Source organism: Manis pentadactyla, chromosome 5 (assembly GCF_030020395.1).
Source record: "Manis pentadactyla isolate mManPen7 chromosome 5, mManPen7.hap1, whole genome shotgun sequence".
Taxonomy (NCBI): domain Eukaryota; kingdom Metazoa; phylum Chordata; class Mammalia; order Pholidota; family Manidae; genus Manis; species Manis pentadactyla.
Genome location: NC_080023.1, coordinates 130,753,270 through 130,780,335, shown reverse-complemented (window position 1 = coordinate 130,780,335; position 27,066 = coordinate 130,753,270). Strand labels below are relative to the sequence as shown.

General features: G+C 41.9%; 1 protein-coding gene and 1 long non-coding RNA gene across 13 annotated transcripts in view; one reads left to right on the top strand and one right to left on the bottom strand.

Annotated features, from left to right (window-relative positions):
- The window catches only part of KIZ (kizuna centrosomal protein), a 146,518-nt gene extending 127,927 nt beyond the window's left edge, over window positions 1–18,591 (top strand). For 2 of the 8 annotated variants that reach the window (XM_057502669.1, XM_057502674.1), the window contains 4 exons: window positions 4,430–4,534; window positions 7,371–7,467; window positions 15,133–15,176; window positions 17,551–18,588. In XM_057502669.1, the coding sequence (XP_057358652.1) occupies window positions 4,430–4,534; window positions 7,371–7,467; window positions 15,133–15,176; window positions 17,551–17,654 (350 nt within the window). In that variant the 3' untranslated portion in view covers window positions 17,655–18,588. Of the gene's footprint in view, window positions 1–4,429; window positions 4,535–7,370; window positions 7,468–15,132; window positions 15,177–17,550 lie in introns of all 8 variants that reach the window. The other 6 variants (XM_057502670.1, XM_057502672.1, XM_057502671.1 and 3 more) reach the window with 5 other exon arrangements.
- Window positions 14,057–27,066, bottom strand: part of LOC130683850 (uncharacterized) — a 61,314-nt gene continuing 48,304 nt past the window's right edge. For 3 of the 5 annotated variants that reach the window (XR_008997881.1, XR_008997883.1, XR_008997879.1), the window contains 3 exons: window positions 21,387–21,611; window positions 14,957–15,067; window positions 14,057–14,254 (listed from right to left, as the gene is read on the bottom strand). This is a non-coding gene — a long non-coding RNA (uncharacterized LOC130683850). Of the gene's footprint in view, window positions 14,255–14,956; window positions 15,068–21,386; window positions 21,633–27,066 lie in introns of all 5 variants that reach the window. The other 2 variants (XR_008997880.1, XR_008997882.1) reach the window with 2 other exon arrangements.

The following is a 27,066-nucleotide window of genomic DNA, read 5'->3' as shown; positions in this document are numbered from 1 at the left end:
GACTAAGATGAGAGTGAGGTTACACAGCAGGAGAATGACGCCCAGTGTGGAGCCACTGTCAGATTCGCTCCTCCACCTTCTGTATTGTCTCTGCTCCTTCTCAGTTAGTGTCTGTTTCTCCGAGTGAATCATTTAATCCTTTTACCTTTTAAACTCCACTTCTCCTGTAAACCATTGGAAGAGGCAAGCCTGGGGATAGGGGCAGGCAGTGTGCCCAGCAGTCCTCAGCTTGGTTTTGCCAGCCCTCTGTTGCTCAGGTCAGTGCAGCTGTATCCCAGATAAAAGAATGCCCAGGCAGGCTTCAGCGACTCTCTGCTTAGAGAAGGGCCACAACCGGTTTAAGGATCCAGTACCAGTGAGAAGCCATGATGGGAAGGGGGTTGGTGTCTGGGTGAACAGAGCAGGAAAGATGAATCCTCTCCCTCCAAAACTGTTGTACAATTGCAAGCAGACTCAGAGCAGCCTTGAAGGGAAAGGCCACATCTCAGTTACAGAGTCCAAGTTCTCCAAGAAGGAAATGGAAGGCAGATTTTAAGTCTTCATCACAAGAAAAAAAAAATGTAACCGTAATGCTGACAGATACTAACTAGACTTACTGTGGTGATCATGTCACAATGTACATGGATATCAAATCATGATGATGTGCATATGAAACTAATAAAATGTTATATGTCAGCTATTCCTCAGTTTTTAAAACTAACGAGGAGGAAGGGGAAGGGAAGGAAACTGGGATGGAAAGTCTGTGGAGCATGAAAGTGGCCTCTCTTTTCCAGAGTAATAAAACGGTCTGTTGCTGCCAAGAGTGAATTTATATCATATTCCTGCTTTGCTAGACTCAGACCAATAGTAATATCTGTACTGTCTTATATTTGGACACAATATTTAATTCCCCCCAAATCTGAAATTACCTCAAAAAACTAGCTTGACATTTTTCACAAAAGTCGTCTCCTGAAAATAAAAGGTACATGTTTCCCTGGTTTCTGAAGAGCAAGAGAGCCAGCTCACTGGAGTCAAATTATTTTCCATAAGACAGTAGAAGAGAGGAAATCCTGATTTAAGCTTCCAGCCACCAGGAGTCTTTGTTTATCAAGAAGCTGTTCTTTTTTCTTCTTCTATATTTCTTTCTCTTTTTTAAAAGTTCTGTCTTTGCTATCTTTTCCTTGACCTGAAAGTTTAATCGAATGCAGAAGTAGTATATGGTCATTATGATCTGGACTTGTATCCTAAAAGCTGAAAAACCTTTTCGTTGATCTCTGTAAAATAAAAAACAAAACAGAACATTTCCACCTCTCTTACAATGATTTGTTACCGATTTAGAATTCAGACACTCTTTGATTTTATTAATATTTCCTCTCTCCCAAAATAACCTCACAACAAATTTGAAGTAGTAAGTAAGTCATTGAGATTAATTGGGAGTGGCTATGATGCCCTTTTATTGGGACACCCTGAGACAGTGGGACTAGCCTAGAGCAAGAGTCACTTTCTGTCCCAGGCAATACTACACACACACACACACATTACGCAGTAGTTTCTTTCCCCTTCTTCATGCACTGCATCTAATGTGTTCCTAATTAAACTTTTTGAAATTCTAGTTCTAATGCACCAAACTGATTTCACAACCGAGCAATGTTAAAAAATGTTGCCTTAAGACTTATTATTTTCAGAGTTAAGAGTCCCTGATCTGTATATATTTTAATTATATAGCATTTAATATTCTAAAATATGCTCCTTTTAAATACTTGTTTTTGTCTTGAATGATTCTCAGTAGGGCAAGAAGAGAACTTTTATTCTTCAGTGCGACAGTAGTTGTAATCCAGTAATAAGGGGCTTGTGGTTAAGTTCTTCAATTGAGCCAGAGAAAGCAAGAATGGAGCCTGTTGCCAGCCTCTGGTGCTGACAGCAGGGATCCTTTTATTTCTGGCCTCATTGAAGATATGGATATGGATACTATTTTGTTACATCTGTGCTGAAATTCTAATTCTCCCCTCCTTTTCTACAGGAACCATTGAGGCTTGAAGTAATAGGAGAGGTTGTGTCACTCGGGTCCTTTACTTGGTTTTTGTTTATTGTTTTTTCCAACTGTCTCACCGCTTTAACTTAGAGCAGTCACCATTAGAAGCCCCACAGGGCCGAAGCACCCTGTGGCCCTGAGCCAGCTCCAGTTTTGCTGCTGATCTCTCTGGGGCTCCGGGCTTTGCTCCCTGCAAATGTTTTCTCTCCATCCCCACAACAAGCCTCAGATTTTCTCAGCTGTGGGTCTCTGAGCTCATCCTGCTATTCCTAACCTTCCTGACCCTCCTGCCACTCACCCAGCCCTCTTCCAGAGGCCTTGCACTCAAATGTGAGAGCCTGAGAGCCAGGGCAGGGGCTGCTCCAGAGTGACCAGCCGGCCAAGGAAATCAGGGCTGTCTATTCTGGTTCTTCCCTGTGAGGCTCCTGTAAGGCCTGCAGTGGAGACAAACCATTTTACTGTGATGTTGAACATGTCCACAGACCCAGTCAAAATAATGACTGGAATCAGGCCACCTCAATAAACACACAACTTGTCTTCGAGTCTTGAAACATTGGTTCAATTCAATTTTTGTTTTTTTAATCAGGATTTCTAAAAAGTGACAGTCAAAAAAATAATTTGTATGAATTTTAAATGTGTTAACATTGTAGGAAGAATTTGATAAACTGCCCTCTGGGCAATAGAAAATACAATATTTTACATCTCTTATTTCACAACTTAAACAATTAATAATAATTTATCAATATCAGTGTTCAAATGTTTCTTACAGTTCTTGTGTGTGTGTGTCAGTACCCAAACTATGCCAACACATTGCCTTTGGAGTCTGTGTCTCTTAAGTAAGATGGCAATATAATTTATATCTAAACTAGGAAACTTTTGATAACAAAAGGGGATTCTATTAATAATTTTACTGGAAAAGTAGGCATAGACCTTAACTGTCATGGAAAAATTAGGATATCTTACTACTCTTTTTTCTTTTTTATGTGTGGTAAAAAACATAATGTAAAATTTACTATCTTAACTATTTTTAAGTATATAGTTCAGTGGTGTTAAGTATATTCACATTGTTATGCAACAGATAGCTCTCCAGAGCTTTTTCATCTTGGAGAACTGAAACACTGTACCCACTAACTGGTGATTCCCCTTCCCCCTTCTCCCCAGCCCTTGGTAACTACCTTTCTACTTCTGTTTCTATGATTTTGACTACTTTAGATACTTCAGATGAGTGGGGTCATACAGTACTTGCCCTTCTGTGAATGGCTTATTTCACTTAGCATACTGTCCTCAGGGTTCATACATGTGGTATGTGACAGGATTTCTGTCTTTTCTAAGGTTACATAGTATTCCATGTATGTATATACCACATTTCCTTTCCCATTTTTCTGTTGATTGACATTTTGGCTGCTTCCACCTCTTGACTATTCTGAATAATGCTGCAGTGAACATAGGTAGACCAGTATCTCTTCACGATCCTGTTTTCAGTTCTTCTGGATATAAAACCAGAAGTGGGATTGCTGAATCATATGGTAATTTATTTGTGATTTGTTGAGGAACTTCAATGCCATGTTCTATAATGGTTGCAGTTCGGCTTTCCCACCAGGAGTGTGTGAGGGTTCCTGCTTGTCTGCATCCTTGTCTGTACTTGTTACTATCTGCTCCTGATAGTGGCCATCCTGATGGATGCAAAGTGATACCTCATTGAATTTCCCTGATGATTAGTGATGTGGGCATCTTTTTTGGCTATTTGTACATCTTATTTGGAGAAATGGCTTCTCAAGTCCTTTGCCCAGTTTCTTTGTTTTTATGTTTTTATTGAGGTATCATTGATATACACTCTTATGAAGGTTTTGCATGAGCAACACTGTGGTCACTACATTCACCCATATTATCAAGTCCCCCCTCCCCATTGCAGTCTCTGTCCATGGGCATAGTGAGATGCCACAGTCACTACTGGTCTTCTCTGTGCTGCGTTTTCTTCCCTGTGACCCACACACACACACCATGTGTCTCTGCCCAGTTTTTAATCAGGTTTTGTTGTTGTCATCAACTTGCGGAAGTTCCTTGTATATTCTGGATATTAACCCCTTATAAGATATATCATTTCAGTCATTTTCTCCCATTCTGTAGGTTGCCTTTTCACTATTTCCTGTGATACACACAAGTTTTAAGTTTACTGCAGTCCCACTTGTCTATTTGCTGTTTTGCAGACTGTGCTCTTAGTGCCAAATCCAAGAAACCTTTGCCAGATCCAATGTCCTGAAGCTCTTCTCCTGAGTCATCTTATAGGAATTTAATAGTTTGAGGTCTGAATTTAAGTCTGTAATCTATTTTGAGTTGATTTTTGTGTATGATATAAAATCTAACTTTATTCTTTTGCATGTGGATATCCAGTTACCTGTGCCTTTTTATAATCTCTAGAAACAAAAGCCTACCAGTTGCTGAAGCAGTCTACCCTTCAGGATAATACAAATCAAACTGAAGACACATTCCAAAAGGCAGGTGCTTCTGTATCACAGCTGCCAGGTAAGCAAGGGCAGATTTTGCACGTGAAGCCAGTGCCTGGGGATCCAAGGCAGGGGCCAGTGTTGTGTTCAGGCACTGGCAGCCATTCTTTTAAGGTTTCTGGTGCTTTGTAACAAGCTGTCAACAGGTCAGGATGAGCCGATACTTTTTCAACACTTAACGAACAAAAATTTTGAAGAGTCTTTACTACAGGTATGTGCTGGCCACCAGCAAGACGCTGGCTCTTGCAGGCCCTTGGATTGTACTTGGCATGTCATGATGGTAACCTATTACTAAATACCACAGGAGATACCCTAAATTCCTTCTTTCCCAAATGTCCCTGTTTCTTAATTGTCAGTGTTGACCATTGTGCTGGGCTAATTCTCCCTCCCCAGAAAGTTGGGGGCTGGGGCTCTTTAAATGAAAAGACTATAAATCCCAGTAAAAGGAACTTTTAAGCTTATACTGTAGTTCTTTCAATCTAATATTTTCATTTTAATTATAATTTTCTTTGTTTTTGTGTGCTTCATTATATTTTTATTGTTTTCCATGGTTTTTGTCTTATACCATTTTTTTTTGTATAAGTCACCTTAACTCCCTTTGTGCAAGTAAATGGATTAATGCAGAAGGAAGTACACTTTAATGACTTTATTTTTCCATAAACCATCATGCCATAATTTCACCTATCAGGATGAACAGTGTTTTCTTAATATTACATAATTCCCAGTCCATTTCCAGATTTTCCAGTTGTCTCAAAGATGTCTTCATCAGACATTATTTTGAGGGACAAATATTTGGTGTATCAGGCCTAGCTGTCTGTCATTGGAGAGCTTTTCCTAGACAATATCAGTGTTAGAATCAGTTGCTGGAAAATTCAGTTTTATTGTGTTCAGGATTCAGTGAAGTCACATTTTGGTTGTGTTCAGGATTCAGTGAGTCACTATAGGTTAAATGCCAGCACAGTGGCTTCTTAGAGAAGAACCCTCAGGGAGGGCTGGCCATGGTAGTGGTGATGGGGAGTGGGTGATTTGAACTCTACAAACATGAGACATTGTACTTTGTATAAAATGACCTCTCCTCTGGTGGAGGTCTTCACCACTTTGGAAAGATAGAGTACCTGAGAGCCCCTTAACCGTTTGCAGTTAACCATCACCATCTTCACATTTGAGTCATAGAATTAGAATCCAGAGGCATCTTAGGAAGTACTTATCCAGACCCCTCATTTTACAAATGAGGCCCCAAATGCCTTGCTAAGGGCATTACAGCCGGTTAGCAGACAGACATGTTTGAAAGGTGATGCTACAAACCTGTTTTTTGGTACTTATATTTTGGATAGTTAATTGGACAGGTTCAAAGGATGAGTAAATTTGACATAATCTGTAGCCCCTTGGATATGTATAAAAAATTTTGGTACTATTACTATACTAATAATATATTGCTTATTAATTTATTCATAAGTGAAGTGGTACTTTATAGATTGTATAGTCAAGCACCCCTAGATTCAGTTCCCTCACTCTACACTCAACATTACACTATGTGCTTTGCAAAATTCTAAATATTCTGCCTTGGGAATCATAATAGCACTTCTGGTGGTTCTGACTGTCAGTGTAGTTACATACTGCCTCTGGTATTTACTTTATATAATTTATTACTTAATAATAATTTATCAATATCAGTGTTCAAATATTTCTTACAGTTCTTGTGTGTGTGTGTGTGTCAGTAGCCAAACTATGCCAACACATTGCCTTTGGAGTCTGTGTCTCTTAAGTAAGATGGCAATATAATTTATATCTAAACTAGGAAACTTTTGATAACAAAAGGGGATTCACAGCTCTGTTACAAGTAGTAGTAGAGATGTGTGCTCTGAACTCAAGAGCTGTCCCTAAATCTAACTATTGAAGAACAAGCATATGTTCAGCTGCTTTCTACATCAGTTGTCTTAGGTTTCTGTTCCTTGACCTGTCAGTAAGGAAAGCAAGTCACCTAAACTTTGTGCCTTCATTCTCATGTCTCGTCCTGTTAAAAGCATGGAGACCCTCTTGGGGCTGAACATGGACACATAGTTAAGGGAATCACTTTGCTGCAGGGGTTACGTGAAGGTGAGCAGGTTAGTTTAGAAGCCTCACAGCAGGTGCCTTTTGAGCAGCATGCCTGCACTCTGCAGCTGTGCCCTCAGGTGACTGCGGGTAAGATCAGACTTGCAGCAGAAATACCCAAGGCTGAACACAGTCAGAAGGTGGAGATCAGGGATTGCCCCTCAAGCTGGAAACATTGTGGGGACAGTCCTGTTCCCCTGGCTCCAGGATAGAGGTGGATTGTGTGTCATCCCATCAACCTTTACAGGCTGGTTAGAGTGGCCTTGATGGTTTTCAGTGGAGACTCATTCTCTTCTGCGAGATGGAAAAACAGAAGATTTGGCAGAGGACTTAAGGGTGGATGGGATGAGTAACTGCCATCCAGGAGTTCACTTATTTCTGAGTCCTGGTTCCCAGCACCCATTCTCTTGGTGATCTGTCACTGCCCGTGCGTTATATAACAATGTAAGTTATCCAGTGCTTAGTGCCATAGCAGACCCACATGCATATATGTGCATCTTGCTCACTTAAAAGAGAACTCTTTAAATGATTTTGTTACTTTTTGTGGCTAGTATCTAAGTATCACAGGAGACACCACTTCCTTTCAGTATTCTACCACCCAGTCCTTCACCTCCGAAACTATGTTGCCCTCTATGGTCTGACAGCATCTTCCTCCGCTGACATTCGTTTTACCGAAGTTATTGAGAGGCTGCTGCTTGGTGCAGCGTGTTTCACTGCTACATGGCAGCTAATGCTCACTCTCCCCGTTTGTGCTATCACAGGTTTGAACACTGGCAGCAGTACGTTCAAGACAAAGACAACTAACAAAACTGCTTCAGAAGCTAGTTTTTCATCTAGCAATGGAAGTCCTTTATCAAGGTAAATTCTGCAAAGCCTTTCTGAATAGCAGCAACAAGATGAGAAATGTCACTGTGCAATGAATTAAACTCTGGCTGCATATGATTTTGTTGTGTGACTTGATGGAAGGTTATGGTTTGGTTTTTTATATATCTAAAATAACAGTTGAAACTTTAGTCTACCTTTGAAAATATTTGCACCAGAGCCAAGTATTGTTTTGCAGCTGTTATTCCCTTGGTTTAAGACTCAATTGACACCTCAGTGAACCACAAATTAGCGTTTACAGCTGCTCGCAGTAGGCTGCTTAGAGACCACACAATGGAGGGTGTCGGAAAAGGGCAGAGAGAAAACATTGGGCCTTCAAAGAAATAAAGTGGCCTGTTTCTTCTTTCTGAGCCAGCTGACATATATACTAGCAATTTTGCTGGATATTTGTTTTTGTCTTCCTCTTTTTTACCAAGTATTTTGGCTAGATTATTCTACCTTTTCTGATACCTTCTTATTTTCCATAAGGAACACAATTTATTTTCTCGATAGCACTTGTTATAAATTCTTCAAGCAATAAGTGAGCTATGCTCTTAATTTATCACCAGCATAAGACACTAATCACACAGTGATATGAGTCACTTAGAATTCATAGGTGGAAACAGAAGCAACTGTCTGATAAAATACTTACCTTTTGGCTTTGAACTGAATATCATTTAAAACAGTGTCCTTTCATAATAACATTTCTCATTAAAAAGATGTCCTTCAGATGATTATATTACATCTGAATTAACTTCTTACCCCTGATTTTTATTTTAAGTTTTAAAACAAGAACTTTGCATTTCTAATGTCACATAATGTCCCATAAGATCAAATGATTTGATCCAGAAATCAGTATTCTTTAATTTAAAAGTCTAAATTTTTTAATACAAAAGCCCTATTTTCATTTATATTTTGAAAAATATAATAATTTTAAGATCTGGCTTATATTAAAATGAGATTGATTTTCTAAAATTCTTGCTTTTAGAAACTGGACAAGTTCAGTTTTAGAGAATTACTCATTTATTTAGCAGAAATTAATATACCTGGGTTTTCATTCATGCTTTTGAAGGAACTGGGAGAGAGAGAATTATGGGGCAGAAAGAGTATCAAAATATTGTATTGTTATGATTATACTATAAATTCAAGTTCTAGGTCTTCTAAAATAAATTTTGAAAGATAATAAATACTACAGGTAGTTTTCAGGGCTTAATGTTACCGCCTGGCTTAATAATACATCCGTTTAGTTTTTAAAGGTTGTTAGAGGTGTTTGTTTCCGTACTATTTTAGAAGCATTAAAATACCCAATTTCTCTTAAACTTTTCTTTATATGTAAATATGTATATATACACATACACAATCTCTCTTCGGCCAGTTTTTAAATATACTTAGAAAGCAGTTGGACTCTAGAACATTTTCCCAGCCTAAATATTTCATACCTTGCATCTGTATTTCACTAAACTTAAAATCAAACTCTTTTCCCCTTCAGTTTGAGGCAGGGGCCATTTGTATTACTGTTGTATCCGCATGAAATTAATTTCCTAACTAAATTATAATCTCATCACTCCCTTTAAGGGAGGAAAAAAGGTCTTCAAGGAACTTGGTTCTGGGCACTTGGGAATAATGCCGTGAGGGAAGAAGGTCTGGGGCGTGCAGTTGGTCACGTCTGTTCCTGTGCTAGGTTTGGTGCTGTTCATACGCCACGCTGGGCTTTGGAGAGCTCTGGTTTTGCTGTTTGTGCTGGGATTCACTGAAATTTCTTAGAGCTTACATTTAAGGATCCCACTTACTGCAGTCACTCCTTGTGCTTTATTGCTTTTACAAGTGGTTTTGAAACCCAGTACTTGAGAATAAACAGAACAGTGCAGTGCTGCTGTAGCACTTTTAAAAATTCTTCTTCGCTCTATTTTGTCAGTGAGCTGATGAGCAACCTCAAAAAAAAAAAACAAAAACAGACAGACCCTGGTAGACCTAAAAAAAAAAGGCCTCCTCCGATGTCCTGGAGACAATAATTATGATGTGCTAGTTAAGTCCAAACTACAGCTGAGGGATTTTACTTTAAAGCAGCAGCTTGGGTGCAAAAATGCATTTATAGCTCTTTGTCTGCACCTCATTATGTGTGGGCCTGATTCATTAAGTAATTGGTTTGCAGTTGTTTACATGAGTATTAAGGCCTTCTTTTCAGCCGCCTTTGAGAGATACATTGTGCAAATGTTGCCTGTGATGAATGCAGAATGAGGGCCAGAGGGCCCGTCCTATTGGCTAAACAGTGCACTCTGTTGAAAAGCCAGAGAAAGGGATTGGGTGCTGCTTTGCATAGCAATGACTTTCTTAATAAGCGTTACAGATTAATACACACAAGCTATAAAAGATGCAAAGAGATACTCTTAGCACATTTATACATGCTCATTTCATTGTATTGGTGGTGGGGTCTGGGTTCCTTCATATTCCGGTTTTCAGAGCGGCAGCTTCAGTGCATGAGCCGTAATAGAATCTGATGTTTATTGTATTATAAATCACGGGCAAGGAGGCAGATCGGCAACAGTTTATTATTAAAGATTCTTTCAGTGTAAATCTTTTTCTACCATTGTATTTGCTTCAGCAAAATCATTTTGTGGTTGAGTGGGGATGAAAGGCTTAATGCACGAAGGAGTGAGCCCTAATAGGAAGCCGTTCTCCCAGTAAAGACCACTTGTTCCCTTTTGTTCAGGGGTGCATGCCAGAGCTTCCTCTCCCTCTGCAAACATTGTCTCGCTTTACCCTCCCCAGGAAGCCCCAGGTTTTCACTCTCCCCTTTCCATCTATTCAGTGGAAAGTATATTTTAACAGCCTGCTGTGTACCTCCAGTTCACAGGTTGGGTGGATAATGTCCTACCAGAAGAAAAGGATGTGTGCTTGCACTATAATTGCCCGAGGAAAAGTAGCAGTAGTCACCCAGTCTTAGCACCCTGGCAAGGCCTCTGTGGGTGGCATTCTGTGCCAGCCCTGGAGCTACAGGAGCGGCCAGCGGAGGGCACCAGACTGCCTCTGATCCTCTGAAGGGGCGGTAGTATCTCCATTCTTGCCTGGTCACTGTGGCCTTTCCTTGGGATAATATGAATATCACAGGAAATCAGAAGTCCAGTGAAGTAAAAATGAGGTTTTCCCAAAAGTCCTTTATGTTCTCATATAAAAGCCCCCATTTCCATCTCCGGTTTAGCAAATCTGCCTCCTCCTCAAATTGCATCAAATTAGCAATATCCTAAATGTTTCTCATCATAAGCCCACATACTTTATTTTGCTACACAGGGCACGAAAGAACAAATTACTTGCTTGATTAGCTAAAGGAAAGGAGTTAATAAATTGACCCCAGGCAGCTAAAACGATAAAATGGCATCTGCTGCAGTGCCCCTGGTTAACCATGAGGGGGCGCTCGGACTTTGTCAAATTAAAACTCGGACTTTGGTCAGCTTTTAAACCTTAAGATTATATATAGTATTTAGAGATTTATTGACACACTCATTGGATTTTTCTTCTTTCTTGCTAAATTGCTTTTGCCTTCTAATTTTTAGAAATGTATGTGTGCTTTGAATAAAGTTATCCTGAAGATGCTGTTTGAAACATTTTAATACTGATATTAGCTAGCAGTAAAAAGCATTAAAATCACAGAATTCAGAATCTAGAGACCACATCTTCTCATAAATTAGCTATTTTCAGGCTTATAATAAGACCCGAGGACTGGAAAAACACTTCCCACTGGGAGCCTTTCCTCATTGTCCCCAACACTACAGACCCTGCTCTTGGCAAGACCCTCAGTGTCACTGCCAAATTCAACCAACATGACCTCAAAGTCACTATAACTTGAGTAATTTGTTAGTGGGCTGTGGATATAGTTTCCTTCAAAAAATAGTATCAAGCATAAGGTTGAGAGTCAACTGGTTACTGACATTAGGACATCCCCAGGTCTGCTGTTTTCCCAATTCCTCCTCCCCATAGGCCAAGGGTGAGTGTCCGACACCCCACCTGACTGTCTCACCTCTGCTGTGAGTCTCTGAGAGTTCCTGCTGCCTGCACCAGCCCCAGGCCCCACGTGACCTTCTCTCTGCAGTGACACCCCACCCCTCCCATGCTCACTGGGCAGCCACATGGCACATGCTCATACAGCATGCGGTGCTACATGCCCAGGTGTTCATCGCAGCTCCTGTGCTGGAATGCTTCCATCTGACTGACGCCCCACTAGATATTCAAGGCTTAACTCTTTACCCTCCTAAAATGTCCTAAGCAGAGGGTCTAGTCACACAAGACGCCCTCCTGTGGCACCTGGTTGTTTCTTCTACAGGTAGAAGCCATTTACAGGCAACTTCTCTCCACTAGGAGCGGCTCACTGAGGTTCTGGGGCTTTTCTCAGTCCCCAGTGCCCACTGCTGTTGGGGTTTGTGAGCAAGCAAGCATCAGCATAAGCAGAACCGCTCATCAGGCAGTCTTCTTAACAACAGTCAGCTGCCTGGCAACACGAACCCACGCCACAGGGACTAGTGGGGTGTAGGGGCATGCATATGAACCTTCCCAGAGACTGGAGGCCAGCCTGGAGTATGGCCTGTGGGCTCATGCACTCTGCACGGGGTTTTTAGGAAGCAGGACCTGAGGAAGCATACTTACAAAGCACCTTAGTGTGGTCCTTACCCAGAGGCCATCCTGTCGCTGGCAAAATGGTGTCTGTCTCCTGGCCCTGAACATGATGAGGGCTTGTGGGCTCTTGGCACATGTTGGGGGCCTGGATTGTTAACCCAACTTCTGCTAACATCAGTTCTCAGCCCACGCCAGTTTCCTCCTATGTCAGTTACTAATTTGTTGTCTCTTTCTGCACTGGTGCATGCTCCATTGGCAGAGGTCCAGTGTGGCTTGTACCGCTGCAGTACTAGCACAGAGCCTGACCTGTAGCATCACCCGTGTGGTGTCCACTGGGAGAGGCAGCGAGTGCATGAACGGGGCAGTGGTGCATGAACGGGGCACCACCACTGCAGGCTGGGTGCTTCGCTCGCCAAGGGAGCCCGCCGGAGGCAGTTGCCCTTTCCCCTGAACCACGCAAGAGCATTACTCACCCTTCTCTGTGGATGAACTATATCAATTTAGTTCTCGTAAGAAACATGAACAACCTGATTCCAAAGTCACATAATGCATAGAAACATGCAATCAAATAATGTATCACTGGATATTGATAGGGGAACATGAAGCAGAACCCTGTGCTTAGTTAGGTTCATCTTCTCATTCCACACATAATCACTGAGCACCTACTAAGAGCAAAGCATGGGGTCACCCAGGTGAGCTGAAACAGGTATGGCCACCACCCTTATAGAGCTTACAATTTGGGGTGGAGGGCAATCACGCAATTACACAGGTGGGTGTGAAACAGCAGGGGTGGAAGGGAAGGGATGGGGACCCTGCAGCAGGGGGGCTGACAAAGTCTGGGGGTGTTGTGCAGGACTTTGGTCTTGTGCCAAAAGCAATGGGAAGCCACTGGGGAGTTTTAAAAAGCAAGGAGTGGAGTGAGCTTCGTGTTTTGAAAAGATCGCTTTCGCTGCTGAGAGGGAAATGCACTGTGGGGGGAGAGTGGATGTAGTGTCTCCCGTTAGAGGCTGTTACAGATGCCCAGGCAGGAGACGCTGGTCTTGATGACCAGGTGGTGGCAGTGTGCAGAGGAAGAGGAGGACTCTGGGAAGCACTGGGAGGCAAACTTGGCAGGATGAGGGCCTGACTGGATGCGGGAGGGTAGAGGAGCAGACAGGAGCTTGGGAGGGAGTGCGGGGTTGGGATGCCATTGGCTGAAACATCAGGAGGGGCCTGGTTTGGCAGGGAGGGGGACCACACTAGAGGATGTGGATTTGGTGAGGGTGGGCGTGTGGACAGAGGATTTGGAGGCAGCCAGGTAGAGCCAGCAAGTGAGCACGGCACAGTGTGTGCAGCTCCGAGAAGTGTCGTGGGCCATGGGGATCTGGCCTGTACTGCCTGCCACTGTGCCCTTGCTGTTGGCCCATGAAATCCTTTCCTGCTCTCCAAGCAGAGTCCAGGAGGTGCCTTGCTTCCTCAGGGATCCTGCAGCCACCCCGTCGCCCTGTGCTCAGCTCTCCCTGCTGGTGGTGCTCTCCTGTCTTCCTATGGTTTTTACTGTTTGGACTCCTGCTGGCAAATTAGCCTCTGTTTGCTCTACCAGCATTGTTATAATCTGCCTCTCCCCTCCAGTGTCCTTATGAAAGGGGAGGTAGGTAAATAGCAGACACAACCCACAGTTGCATTTAGTGTGTGTGTGTGTACATGCTCACTTGTGAATATGTATGCACTTGGTGTAAAGGTGGATTTTTGTGTAAGCTGTAAGGCCATCGTACTGGTAGCCACCATGACTGTTAGTCACCACCTAGGCCTTTTCAGATGGTCTGGGGTCACCTGCTCTTCATGGAGAAATAGCTACAGGTCATTGGATGGTCATGGCAAATAAAGAAACAGGCAACCATATTTAAAGGGAGTGTCAACAGGTACAACAGAGCCTAGAAGATGATACCTGCCTGGGTGGAGCTTGTTTTACTGGGGGAAAAGTATAAATTATCACAACTACAGGAAAAGGCAGATATTTGAGCCATAGGTAACCAGACTTGACCCAAGGGCAGGGGGAAGGTGAGTTCCCAGGGTTTCCTGCACCAGGAGGATGAGGGTCCAGCTGAGAGAAGAGCAGTGGGGCACACAGGTTCTGCGTGTCTTTGCCAGCCAGTCTTCCCATGTGAAAGGCTGGAATCTGTTTTAAGGAAATAGTCTGTAAAAGGAAATGGAATAAAAAGCTTGAGGAAAAGTTTGGTAAAAACTTGAGAAAATCAAAATGTCAAACCTTACACAAATATGCTTTTTTAAGCAAAAAAATCTATTCAGCAGGAAATGTATAGAATTTATAGGAACTTGAATTTAGGTATAAGAAAAAATTGTGAACGATGCTTCCAGAAGAGACTTCCAAATTCAGTAAGATTGCACAATCTCCTGAAGAGGCCCACTGAGATGAGGCACTCTATCCCATGGAGCCAGTTGCTTGTTACATTGACCCCACTGAACCAGTTACTTACTGTGTGTTACATGTGGTGTGTGTATGTGACACACAGAAACCTAAACATAGATGCCAGGGTCCTTGCATTTTTCTCTACCATGAGTTAATATTTTTAGTTAGGCAGACTGAGAGTTTATTTTGAACTCCTTTTTGGTATCACTGGCTTGACAGAGGTGAGTATTTTAGATTCCCCACCAGCTTTCCTTACTTTCTAACATGTTGAATTCTCTACTTGAGGCACAAGTGCTACAGCTTTATGTTCCCAGAGGACTGTGGGGGTGCCAGTCCCCTGCCCTCTTTGTCCCTCACAGCAGGCCTGGCAGCAGGACACCCCCCACCCGCCTACCAAAGGTGGCTGAGCTGTCGCACTAAGCTGTCGCACTGAGCTGGTGTCCCAACAAAGCACCAGCATATAAATACCTTTGGTCACAGGGGCCCAGATGTGTTCCTTTTGCTTTTAAATCTTGGAGAGTAAATGTGAAGTTTCTGGCCTTCCAGTGACTGACACGTGCTGCTTCTCTAATGTGCCCGCTGTAAAAAAATATTAGTCTGATTGTCATTTTTTTCAGAACTTAGGCTATTTCTTTATTTTGCAGGCATGAAGACAAAATGAAATTAGCTACCAATTTAAAGCCTACAGGTAAGAGAAATAACTAGAAACCAGATTTTCATTTTGTGTTTTAACCCAAAGAGTTGTTTATGATGTGCATTTGTTTTCTACATCCTGGTGTAAGGACTGTGAAGCAGGCCTGTGATCAGAGGGGCAGCCCTCACAGCCCTCTCTGGGTGAGGGGGTCTCTGAGGGGATCAGAGGGCTTCTTGAGGCCCCATCTTCAGGGACAGAGTGATGCAATGGCCTGAGAACACACAGATGCCATGGGCCACAGAGGCACAGAATCTTAATTTGCACGTATGAATTTGTTGGGTCTCCTGGCCTCCACCTCAAATTGATTACCAACACCAAAATATGAAATGTTTCTTGCCTCTGTCTCCATCCTCCCTCCTAATGCCCTACAAGTACCCACTGCTCATGACATGACGGGGTTCTTGGCAGCATATGGACTGGTTTCTTCACAGGCAACTCCTCCCCAGTTGACTGTCCTCTGCCTGGCTACCGGCATTTAAAACCACATTTACTTTTCTCACCATCGTGGTTAGGAATTGCCAGTGCCTCCCACCACCTGTGGGATAGAGTCTATAACTTTCTTCCTTTGGGGTCTGGCCCCATTCCCACTTTCCAGCTCAATTTTTCCTACACTCTTATCATCTTTGGGTCTTGTCACAACCCACTTTTTCCAGATAGAGGCTCACCTCGGAGATACATCACAGGTTCGGTTGCAGACACCATGATAAAGCAAATATCACAATAAAGGTAGTCAAATGAATTTTTTGGTTTTCAGGGCATATTAAAGTTTTATTTACACTGTAGTGTGCTCTGTTAAGCGTGTAGTAGCATTATGTCTAAAAAAAGATGCACATACCTTAATTAAAAAGCACTGTTGCTAAAAAATGCTAACTATCATCTGAGTTTTCAGCAAGTCATAATCACTGATCACAGATCACCGTAACAAATATAGCAGTGAAAAAGTTTAAAATATTCCAAGAATTATCAAAATGTGACACAGAGGCAAGAAGTGAGCAAATGCTGTTGGAAAAATGGTGCCAACAGACTTACTTGATGGAGGGTTGCCACAAACCTTCAATCTGTAAAAGGGAATATCCACAAAGCACAATAAAATGAGGTCTGCCTGCATACCACACTTGTACCTCTGAGCCTTTGCTTGTGATGTTCCTTTCCCTCTTCCTCAGCCCAATGAGCTCCTACTCATCCTTCAACACACAGCTCACAGGGAGAATCTACCCTTCCTTCCATGCTTGCAGTTGAGCCTGGGCTCTCTCTACTCCTGTCTCCTTAAACCCCATTTCCAGTGGGTGGCAATGGAGAGCATGGGTTTGAGTCAGACAACCTGGGTGGGAGTCCTGGCTTCACCACCTACTAACACTGTGATTGTGGCCAATTACTTAACCTCTTCACTTGTTTGCTCAGTAAAATGGAGACATTAATACTTAGCTTACCAGGTTGGTGCAAGGATTCAGTGGGATCCTATGTAAGAAGGCATCACGGAGCTGGCAGGTCATGCCATGTCATTATTGGCAGACATGGAAATGGTCAGTGTGCCCCATGACATCCTGTCACCACCCTGGAGATCATCTGGTGCAGCTCATGGATATGCCAGTGGCCTTGTACATCAGGCAGCTGTTATCTCTACCTGAGAACTTCCTCAGGCCACAGGCACATGCCCAGCCCTCACAGGGCAGCCCCAGAGTGCCAGGGATTTGATGCCCTGGTTAAGAACAGCCACCAACAAGAGGTGAGTTGGTCAGTAAATAACCCCACTTCCTTACTCTTCATTGGGAAATCTGATGTGAGTTCTGCAGTCTCTCAGAGGGTCTCCTGCAGGACTGAGCCCGTGTCTGCTGCCAGACCCCCACATTAACATACCCTCTGCTGGTTTCCTCTCTTCCTGTGTCACTGTCTCAGCTCCTCCCCATCCTTCCCAGTAAATTTCCTAAATAAATGTATCCAAGCCCCTGTCTCATTGTAAACCTCACTACAATTCCTCTACCATGTCTTCCCCTCTGCCTTCTGCTCATGAAGAACAGAGGGAGTCAAAGTGGAGGAGCAGCTTAGGTGAGGTGGTATCAGGCCCGATAAAACACCACAGGTAACCTTGCTTCTGTGTTAATCCTGATGTAAGTCCTCATCCTACAGTAGAGAGTTGGGCACAACAGAAGGGAAAAGGGAGTATTCTGCAAAGCGTCTTGCAAGGAGCATGCTGAAGCATGTCAGAGTGGGTGGTGCTGACATGCACTCGGGTACATCTGGTTAGACACAACCTGCGGTGGCCCTTGTAGGCATTCATAGGCCCGTGCACCAGTGAGCTGGTCCCACTGATAAAGCTGAGCTGATCAGAGTGCAGAGCTGCTAATAGCTGTCTGGTTTTCTCTTCCAGCCTCCTGGGGTGAGTCTGATGACAGTAACTCAGAAATTGAAGCTGCTTTACGTCCTAGAAACCACAGCACATCTACCAATGATTTTGATGATTTTTATGACTAATAAGTTGTAACACCTGTGAGAAATAAAGTCTTTAAATGAACTGAAACCCTGTATTCATATGTGATACCCAAAATAAATATGTCCCTTTAAATTTTCTAATTGTTTAATGGGAAAACTTGGGGCCACAATATTGCTATTCAAGTGAAATTTCAAAACAAAATACCATCTAACATATTCATTTTCTAAGTGTAATCAAAAAGCAAAGTGATGAATGCAATGATAACCTAAATTCAAGTTGGTCTCTTTGTAGAAAGTGGCAAACTGATCCTAAAATTCATGTGAAATTTCAAGGAACCTTGAATAGCTACAGCAATCTTGAAAAAGTTGGAGCACTCGCCCTCCCTAATTTTGAAACCTACTAAAAAGCTGCAGTAATTAACACAGTGTGATACTGGCATAGACATAACTGGCAATGAAATACTGATTTATATATAATCTGAAATTGATAATCCAGAAATAAACCCTCACGCTTACGGCAGTTAATTTTCAACAAGGATGTCAAGACCATTCAGTGGAGAAAGAATGGTCTTTTCCACAAGAAGCTGGGACAACTGGATCACCTCATGCAACAGAATGAATATCCCTACTTCACACTTAAACAAAAATTAAAACAAAATGGATCAAGGACTAATAGTAAGAGCAAAACTTTAAAACGCTTAGGGGAAAACAGGTGTAAATCTCTGTGGCCTGCATTAGGCAGTGGCTTCTTAGATATGACACCAAAAGCTAGAAACAGATTGGACTTTGCCAAAATTAAAACTTTTTACTACAAAGGGCACCATTAAAGAAATGAAAAAATAGGAGGAAATATTTGCAATCCTATATCTAAAAAGGGACTTGTATCCAGAAGACATAAAGAGCTCTTACAATTCAATAATAAAAAGACAACCCAATTTTAAAATGAGCAAAGGACCTGCACAGATATTACTCCAAAGAAGACACATAAATGGCAAGTGAGTATATGAAAAGATTCTGGACATGATTAGTGAAGGGCCCCCACCCATAAGATGGCGAAATTCCTGCTTCTCTTCCGGGTCCTCGATTCCCGCCAGCGCCATCTGAACCCCAATCACCCCTTGCCCCCCTAATCCCAGCACCTAGCCAATAGCCACCAGCCCTGTAGAAGTGACACCACAATCACCCCATGCCCCTTCCTATATAACCCAGCACCTTTCCCTAATAAAGCGGAATTCTCCGGTGAATTGCTGCTGTGTGTCACTCCTTTCCTTTCAATTGGTCATCAAGAAAATGTAAATTAAAACCAGTTTTACCAATTAATACCTATTTACCTTCTACCTTCTCATTCCCTCTCTGCCTTACTCTTTTACACCATTAGTTTATTTATTCATTCAGATCACATGTGTTACCCTTCCATTTCCCCCAGTACAATTTTTTTCCGATTTTTAAAATTTGTAGTACAATTTTTTTCCAATTTTTAAAATTTGTAGTAAAATATACCTAATATAAATTTTACCACTGTAATCATTTTTAAGTGTACAGTTCAGTGAGATCAGGTATGTTCATAATGTTGTACACTTACCACCACCACCATCTCCAGAACTCTTTTTGCCTTGTGAAACAAACTGTCCCCATTAAACAGTAGCTCCCTGCTTTCCCCTGAACCCCTGGCATCTACCATTCTTCCTGTCTCTCTGTTGACGACTCTTAAGTACCTTGTACAAGTGGAATCATAGAATATCTGTCTTTTGGTGACTGACTTATTTCATTTACCATAATGTCCTTAAGGTTCATCCATATTATAGCACATATCAGAATGACCTTCCTTTTTAAGGCTGAATAATATTCTGTTGTATGTATGTACAACATTTTGCTTCTCCATTCATCACTGGACACTTGGTTGCTTCCAGGGTTTAGCTATTATGAATAGTGCTGCTATGAACATGAGTACACAAAATCTTTTCAAGACCCTACTTTCAATTCTTCTAGATCAGTACCCAGAAGTGGCATTATTGTATCATATGGTAATTCTATTTTTAATATTTTGAGGAACCACCATGCTGTTTTCCACAATGGCTGAACCATTTTACATTCCCAAGAACAGTGCACAGCAGTTCCAATTTCTCCACCTCCCTGTCAACCCTTATGTTCTGTTTGCTTTTTTTAAAATAGTAATCATCCTAATGGGTGTGAGGTAGTAAGATTAAATTTCTACCTCACCCACTCCATAAAGGAAATTCCAGCTAGAATAAGGAACTAAATGTGAAAAGGAAAACTTTAAAACTCTTAAAGAACAAAAAAATAGTCAAATATCTTTATGTCTTTAGAACAAGGAAGAATTTCTTAACCCATGTAAAAAACACACAAGCTCATAAAAGAAAATATTGATAAGTATTACTACATTGAAATTAAAACCTGTATGACAAAAACAATATGAAGAGACAAATCACAGGCTAGAAGGTGACATTTGTAAGATATATGTCTGCCAAAGATCTGTACCTAGAATATATAAAGAACCACATATCAATAAGAAAAATACAATTTAGTAGAAAAGTGAAAAAAGGATCAGAATGAGCAATTCATAGAAAAGAGCCCCAAATGATCTGCAAACATAAAAACATACTCAAACTTGCTAGTATAACAAACAGCCAAAGAAAAAGTATAATGAGGCACCATTTTATACCTGGCAGACCAGCCAAGACTGGGAGGCAGACCACTCAGTACTGCCAAGGACAGCATGGAAGAGGGACTTCACACACTTTGAGGAGCACATCTGTGATATCCAGTAAGGTTGCAGATGGCATATCGTACCCTATGACCCTCTGGCTCCCTCTCCGTATACTCCAGAGCCAGGCCGTCCAGACAGCACTCACCAGCCACCTGTGACTCTTGAGCACTTGGATGTGGCTGGTCCAAATGGAGAAATTCATACTGGATTTAAGGCTTTGTGTGAAATAATATATTTCATTAATTTTTACATTTTAAGAATAAATATTAAAAATTAATTCCATCAGATTCTTTTTACATTTTCTAATGTGGCTAATAGAAAATGTTTAATTAGATGCATGATTCATGTTTGTGGCTCTGTTATATTTCTGACAGACAAAGCTGCTATAGGGATATTTCCACTGCTATACAGAGACATGCTTGAAAACTTAATTGTAGTATTGTTTGAAGTCATAAAAATTTGGAACATTAGTGCCCACCAACAGGAAAACACTAAGAAACATGTTCTGAAGGATTTATACAGATAGTAAAAGTATTTAAAAATGAAAAACACAGGACAATTCAGTGTATTGTTTATAGAAAGGAAGGAAAGGGTCCATATAATAGTAAAAGTATAGATACATGCATGGAAGGTATTTGTAACATCTTCAAGAAAGTGATTAGCTATGGGTAAAAAAGGAGAATAGCTGGGTGGTATGGAGAGAACTTTGACGCATCAGTAACAACTTGTTTAGATTAAAAAATATTCTAAGCAAATGTGATAAAATGTCAACATTTGTCAAATATTTGTCAAATTATGTTCTCTGCATTTTGGGTGTGTTTAAAATAGCCGTAACTTTTACAGAAACAGATCATGAAGATTTTTTTATCCCATGCTAAGGGGTTTGGACATTGTTCTGTGGGTCACTGTCTGAAAGCCATTGAAGGATTTTAAACAGGAAGAGATTTCCACTTACAGAGAGCACTTTGGCAGCCTCATTTTAGGCTCATCCAGCCCACCAGCTAGTAAAAGTCGAGAGAAATATTTCATTGGCTTCTACTGCATACCTTTTTCACGTTTGGATGGCTCTGAAATCGGGGTGTGCCATGATGGTCAGGCCCAGGGTGGATTGCCTGTGCAGACACACCACGATAGGAGCTTGGTCAGGAGCTTGGTCCAAAATCTTGACGACAGAAGTGGAGCATTCTTAAATGCTGCATCACCGGCGCTCTTCATGGCACAGAGAATGACAATGTGGAAAGGCGTTGACAGCAGCGAGTCTGAATCAACAACTGATTTTAAAGATGTAAGTTCTATATATGAAGTTTTAGGAAAACACTAAGTTATTGGCCTATGTTTTCCTTTTTATTTGTGCACAAGAGTGCAATGACTTTTTAAAAATTTTTTAATAATTATGGTGGAAAACACATAACATAAAACTTAACATCTTAACCACTTTTAGGTATACAGTTCAGTGGGACTAAGTACATCCACATGGTTGTGCAAGTATCCCTACCACCCACCTCCAGAATTCTTCACCTTCTAAACCCATTAAACACTAACTCCCCATTCCTAGCCACTATGATGAAACCATTCTCCAAATCTCATACTAGTACATGGGCCAGATAGGACCCACCTAAATCACAATAGAACTCTAGCTCAAGCAGCATCTAGAAATGTAGTTTTTATCTTTCCGGGCTCTACAATATACATACTACAAGGGACTGGAATGGACTTGGACACCGTTCTACCATACCCACTGTAAATATCTACCAGTGCTGGATGCCACTGGGAGGGATTGTTCTAAACAGGGAAATCAAATCCGGAGGTGAGTCCTGTGAGTTTGAACCACCAAAACAGACTGAAGCCTGTCCCTAGGGACCCATCCCTGTAACTCCCAAGAGGAATCTATGCAGAGTCTCAGCAGTGAGAAATCACACATTCTTCAGGCATAAATTCTACCAAGGCCAGTCTTGGCTGAGACCTTGCACAGATAAGGCCTATAAACTCTCCAGCATTTGCTGCCACAGGGATTTGGCTCCCCTTGAACTTTTCATTTCAGTGAATCATCTTCCAACTGCACTTCCTATTTAAATGGTCGGCATGCCTGTGTCCTCCCAGACTTCCCCTATCCCCATGAGGTCTGACACTCTCCACATTTAGTTGTGTTACTGGCTGATGACATTTATTTAGGCCCAAGTCTCTACTGGTGACAGCCCCTGAGTTCCCTCTTCCTTTTCCTCGACAAAATATGAGGAAAACAAACAACAACAAATCCTAACAGCTTTAATACACTCCTAGAGCTTGCATCCGCTCTCAATATTCCTGTCACTTGTGGTCATGTCATCAGCAGAGCACTTCGGTGATGATCAGATTTTGATGTATCAAACTGGCAAAAACACATTAGAGAAGATTGCAGTAATTCCAGCCCCAAATCCAAGCAGATAAGGATTGTATTACTCCAGAACATAACCCAAGTGACAGAAACTGAACTCATTTGATGGAAACACTCATTAGCATTCAGCAGCCAAGATTTCAAGTCTGGAACTATTTTTGGTAGTAGTTCTATATATTTATTTCAAAATCATCTGGAAATCTCTAGCTCCTTAAGGTAGCTCCCTTTAAATCTTTTTGAACTAGATGGTGTCATCCTTTGCTTCAGTCTGCTGATGTTTTCCATTTCCTCAGGCCAGTCCAGCCATTGACACAAGGACTAACATTTGACGGCAGATGGCTCTGTGAGCTTCTGGTAAGGCCATATCTCACTTTCGGCATTGAAGCAATAACCGAGTTCCTCTAGAGTCTTATTTATTATACAGTTATTGTGCACAAACTCATTAGATGTGAGACATTCTGCCAGTCAACTGATCCTGCTCTTCCCCAGCTGTCATGCTGGAATTTCAAAGATGACAACAGATGATATTGATAGACAGCATGACTGCCATCTCCTGCCTTCCATTTAAAACTGGATGCATCTCAACCAAGGGACCATCTAGAAAAAGAGCTAGGAAGGCACTCTGCAGCATGATATGGTTTAATCACCATGGTAGTTTACCAAGTGACATTTGTAGGGTCCTGCTTGCTGGCCAGGTCTTCCTAGAACTTGGAAGCATAGTTATGGCAACTGTATGAAATCAACTGAAATCAAACTACATCCCTCCCTCAGGTGCCACAAGGATGCTGTCAGTTCTGTAGCCTGGTCCCAGTTCTTGGAAGAGTTCTTTCTCCCTTTTCAGATATGCCTACATCCACTCTCAATGCTCAAGCATTTCTCATAGGCATTTTTACAGTAACACAAGAAATAACTTAATCATTCATTTAATAGGAGCTTTCATTCTGGAGTACTTGCTATGCCCCAGGCTCTATGCCAGTCCCAACTTACAGAGAGATGAATTTGGCACAGTCCCTGCCTTCAAGGACATCTCTGTCTAGTAGGGAAGAAATATATCATCTATCTTCAAATTGTTTAGGGTGATCTTTTAGCTGTTGTGTTGCACAGGCCTGGAAGTCCCGTGGCTTTGAGAATATGGAAGTTTACTTCTCTCTCAATAACAGCCCCAAGTGTGGCAGGTGGCTCTGCTTTTACACATTTGGAAATCCACGTCTCTTCCATTTTGTTCAGCTACCATTCGTAGGGTATCTTCCTGGTCTGCATAGCCAAACTGGGTTGTGGGCACTGGAGGAGGGAGAAAGTGAATGACCCAGGAAAAGAATTTACTTCTAAGAAATGAAATTTAAGGAAATTTCTCACATCCCATTGGTGAATACTTACTTACTTGGCCATACCTAGTTATAATGTAGGTTGGGAAAGAATCCGCAGCTGGGCAGCCATATGCCCAGGAAGAAGAGGAAAATAGATTTGGGTAGAAAACGAGTAGTCTTTGCTACAAAATGCTATGTACTAAATATTGAAAGAGAATATCTTTGCAGAGGCCAAACCATGCAGTGGCTAAACACTCAGGTTCAGGAGTCAGATAAGCCTATGTTTGAATCTCAGTACTCAGCACAATATCTATACATAGTAAGGACCCAATCAATATTAGTTAACAGTATTATTACTTGCCATTCCATGGAAACACTTCAAAGATTGAATAGACTGCCTGTGAGTGGGTCCTAGCAGGCTTAGATAAGGAGTAATGTTTAGGCCGAGTCTCACAAGCCAATAGGAATCCAGCAAGTAGACACCTGGGGGGTTCAGTCATTCTGGGCATGCATGTGCCCAGGGAAGTATATGCCCAGGTAATGGTTTTTACCTGTGAGCAATTAGAATTTTCTTATATCATGGGAGCCCATATTAGGCCCCATATTCTGACCTTATGTGACATTGAACCTCAGCAAATCCCCTAGGAAGGGTGGGGGAGAAGAGATCATCAGCATACATCATGAGAAGCAGAAGACAGGTGTTATGTTAGCACTGAAGACAGGCAACAGAAAAGCTCAGATTACAATCAATGAGAAACTCATCCTCATGTCTGGAGGACAAGAATCCAGACAAGGAGAGAGGATTCTGGGAAGATGGCAGAATAGGAAGCACCAGGAATCTGTCTCTGGACTTAGACAGCAATTGCACTGGCAGAATCTGGCTGATATAACTATCTGGGGACTCTGAAGTCTATTCCAAGGCTTACAACTTCCAGGGGAAAGCTTGGACTGATAAACTGCAGTTTACTTCAGTCAGTTTCAGCTCCCAACATTTTAGCAGATACCCAGCCCCTAACCCCTCAGGCACATGGCAGACAGCTTCATACAACTTTTGGGAAAAAAGTGGGCAATAAGGACCCTCCCCGCAAAAATTGGGAATCGGTGTTCTAATTTATGACTGCTACTTCTGAGCCTGGAGATGCAGAACACAGGTGGGTGGCCACTCCTGCACCCCTCCTCACAATGTGACAAGCCCTTCTCCCTACAGCTGAATTCTAGGGAAATTCAGTCTTTCACGCACCTGCCCCTCTTTTCCCCACCGTCATTTTTTTCCTCTTCCACTTTTGGGAGCCGGACATTTAAAGACTAGGACTACTAAAAGGAACCACACACACAGGAGAGCTTAAAAAGTCACTATGGCAGCCCAGGGAAAGGAGCAGGCTTTCAAAAGACCTTGAATTTATACTTCAGGCTGATCTCCAGCACAGATATAACCTACAAAAAAAAAAAAAAATCAGCAAACCCTGAGGAAGGGAGAGAATCTGCTTTCCAGATTTACTATGTAGATTCAAGTGTCCAGTTTTCAACATAAATTCACAAGGTAAACAAGAAACTATGGCCCATTCAAAAGAAACCAAGAAACCAATAGAAACCATCACTGAAACAAAGACCAGATGGCTGACTTGCCAAAGACTTCAAAACAAGTGTTTTAAAGATGCTCAAGAACTAAAGACAAGGAGAAATCAAGAAAACAATGTATGAGCAAAATATAAATACAAAGAGACAGAAAACCTAAAAAGAAACTTAAAAATTCTGGAACTGAAAAACATAATAGCTAAAATGAAAAATTCACTAGAGGGACTCAAAAGCATATTTGAGCAGCCAAAAGAAAAAAAATCCGTGAACCTGAAGATAAGACCATTGAAATTGTTGAGTCTAAGGAACAGAAAGAAAAGAGACTGAAGAAAAGACCAGAGCCCAAGGGACCTGTGGAACACAATAAACTGGGCCAACATATACATTGTGGGAGTCCCAGAAGGAGAAGAGCAAAAGAAAAAGGAGCAGAGAGATTCTTCAGAAAAATAATGGCCGAAAACTCTCCAAAGTTGATGGAAGACATGAATATTAACATCCAAGAAGCTTAACAAACTCCAAGTAGGATGAATTCAGAGACCCATGCCAAGTCACATTATAATCAAACTGCCAAAAGACAAAGAATGTTAAAAGTAGCAAGAGAGAAGTAATGCTCCGTATATGAGGAATCTTCAATAAGATTATTGGCCATCTTCTCATTAGAAACTTTGGAGGCCAGAAGGCAGTGGGGCCTATATATTCAAAGAGCCATAAGAAAAAACTGCCAACCTAGAACCCTACATCTGGAAAACTGTCCCTCAAAATGATGGAGAAGCTAAGGCAAAAGTTGAGAAAGTTGGTCACCACTAGACCTGCCCTGTGAGAATGCTAAAGGGAATCCTGCAGGTTGAAAGGACACTAAGACAGTAACTTAAAGTTGTGTGGAGGAATAAAGGTTCCACCTCTTCTTATCCCAGTCTTTCCCCAGCTCCTGTTGGCAGAGGACTCCTAACCACTTCCCATTTGGTGCTGCCTGATCTGAATAGATTTTTGTTCAAATAAACTTACCATTTTTAACATGCCTGACTGTACCTTTTAACACTTTCACAGTGGATTTTCTGTGAACATGGAAGACTCTATGTGAAGTTTTCCCTGCAAGTCTGGTTCACCTGAGCACCCGGCTCTAGATAAACTGTGCATCTTTGAGCCTACCGCCCGAGTATCAGCTGCCTCCCTCCCCTGTTCCCTGCCTGTTGCCCACTGAGAAGCCAGCAGGCTCATTAGGCAGTGCACCTCTGACCCCCCACCCTTCTTAGAATAGTGATTCCCAAACTTGAGTGGCCTCAGAATCCTCTGGAGGGTGTATGTAAAGGAAGATTCCTGGGCCCCAATCCCAAAGATAAAGATCCAGAGATCTGGGGTGGGGACTGAGAATATGCATTTCTTACAAGTTCCCAGAAGATATGCTATGTTGTTCAGGAACCACATGTTGGGAACCACTGCCTTAGATCTTACCTTGTTTTCTTTGCACAT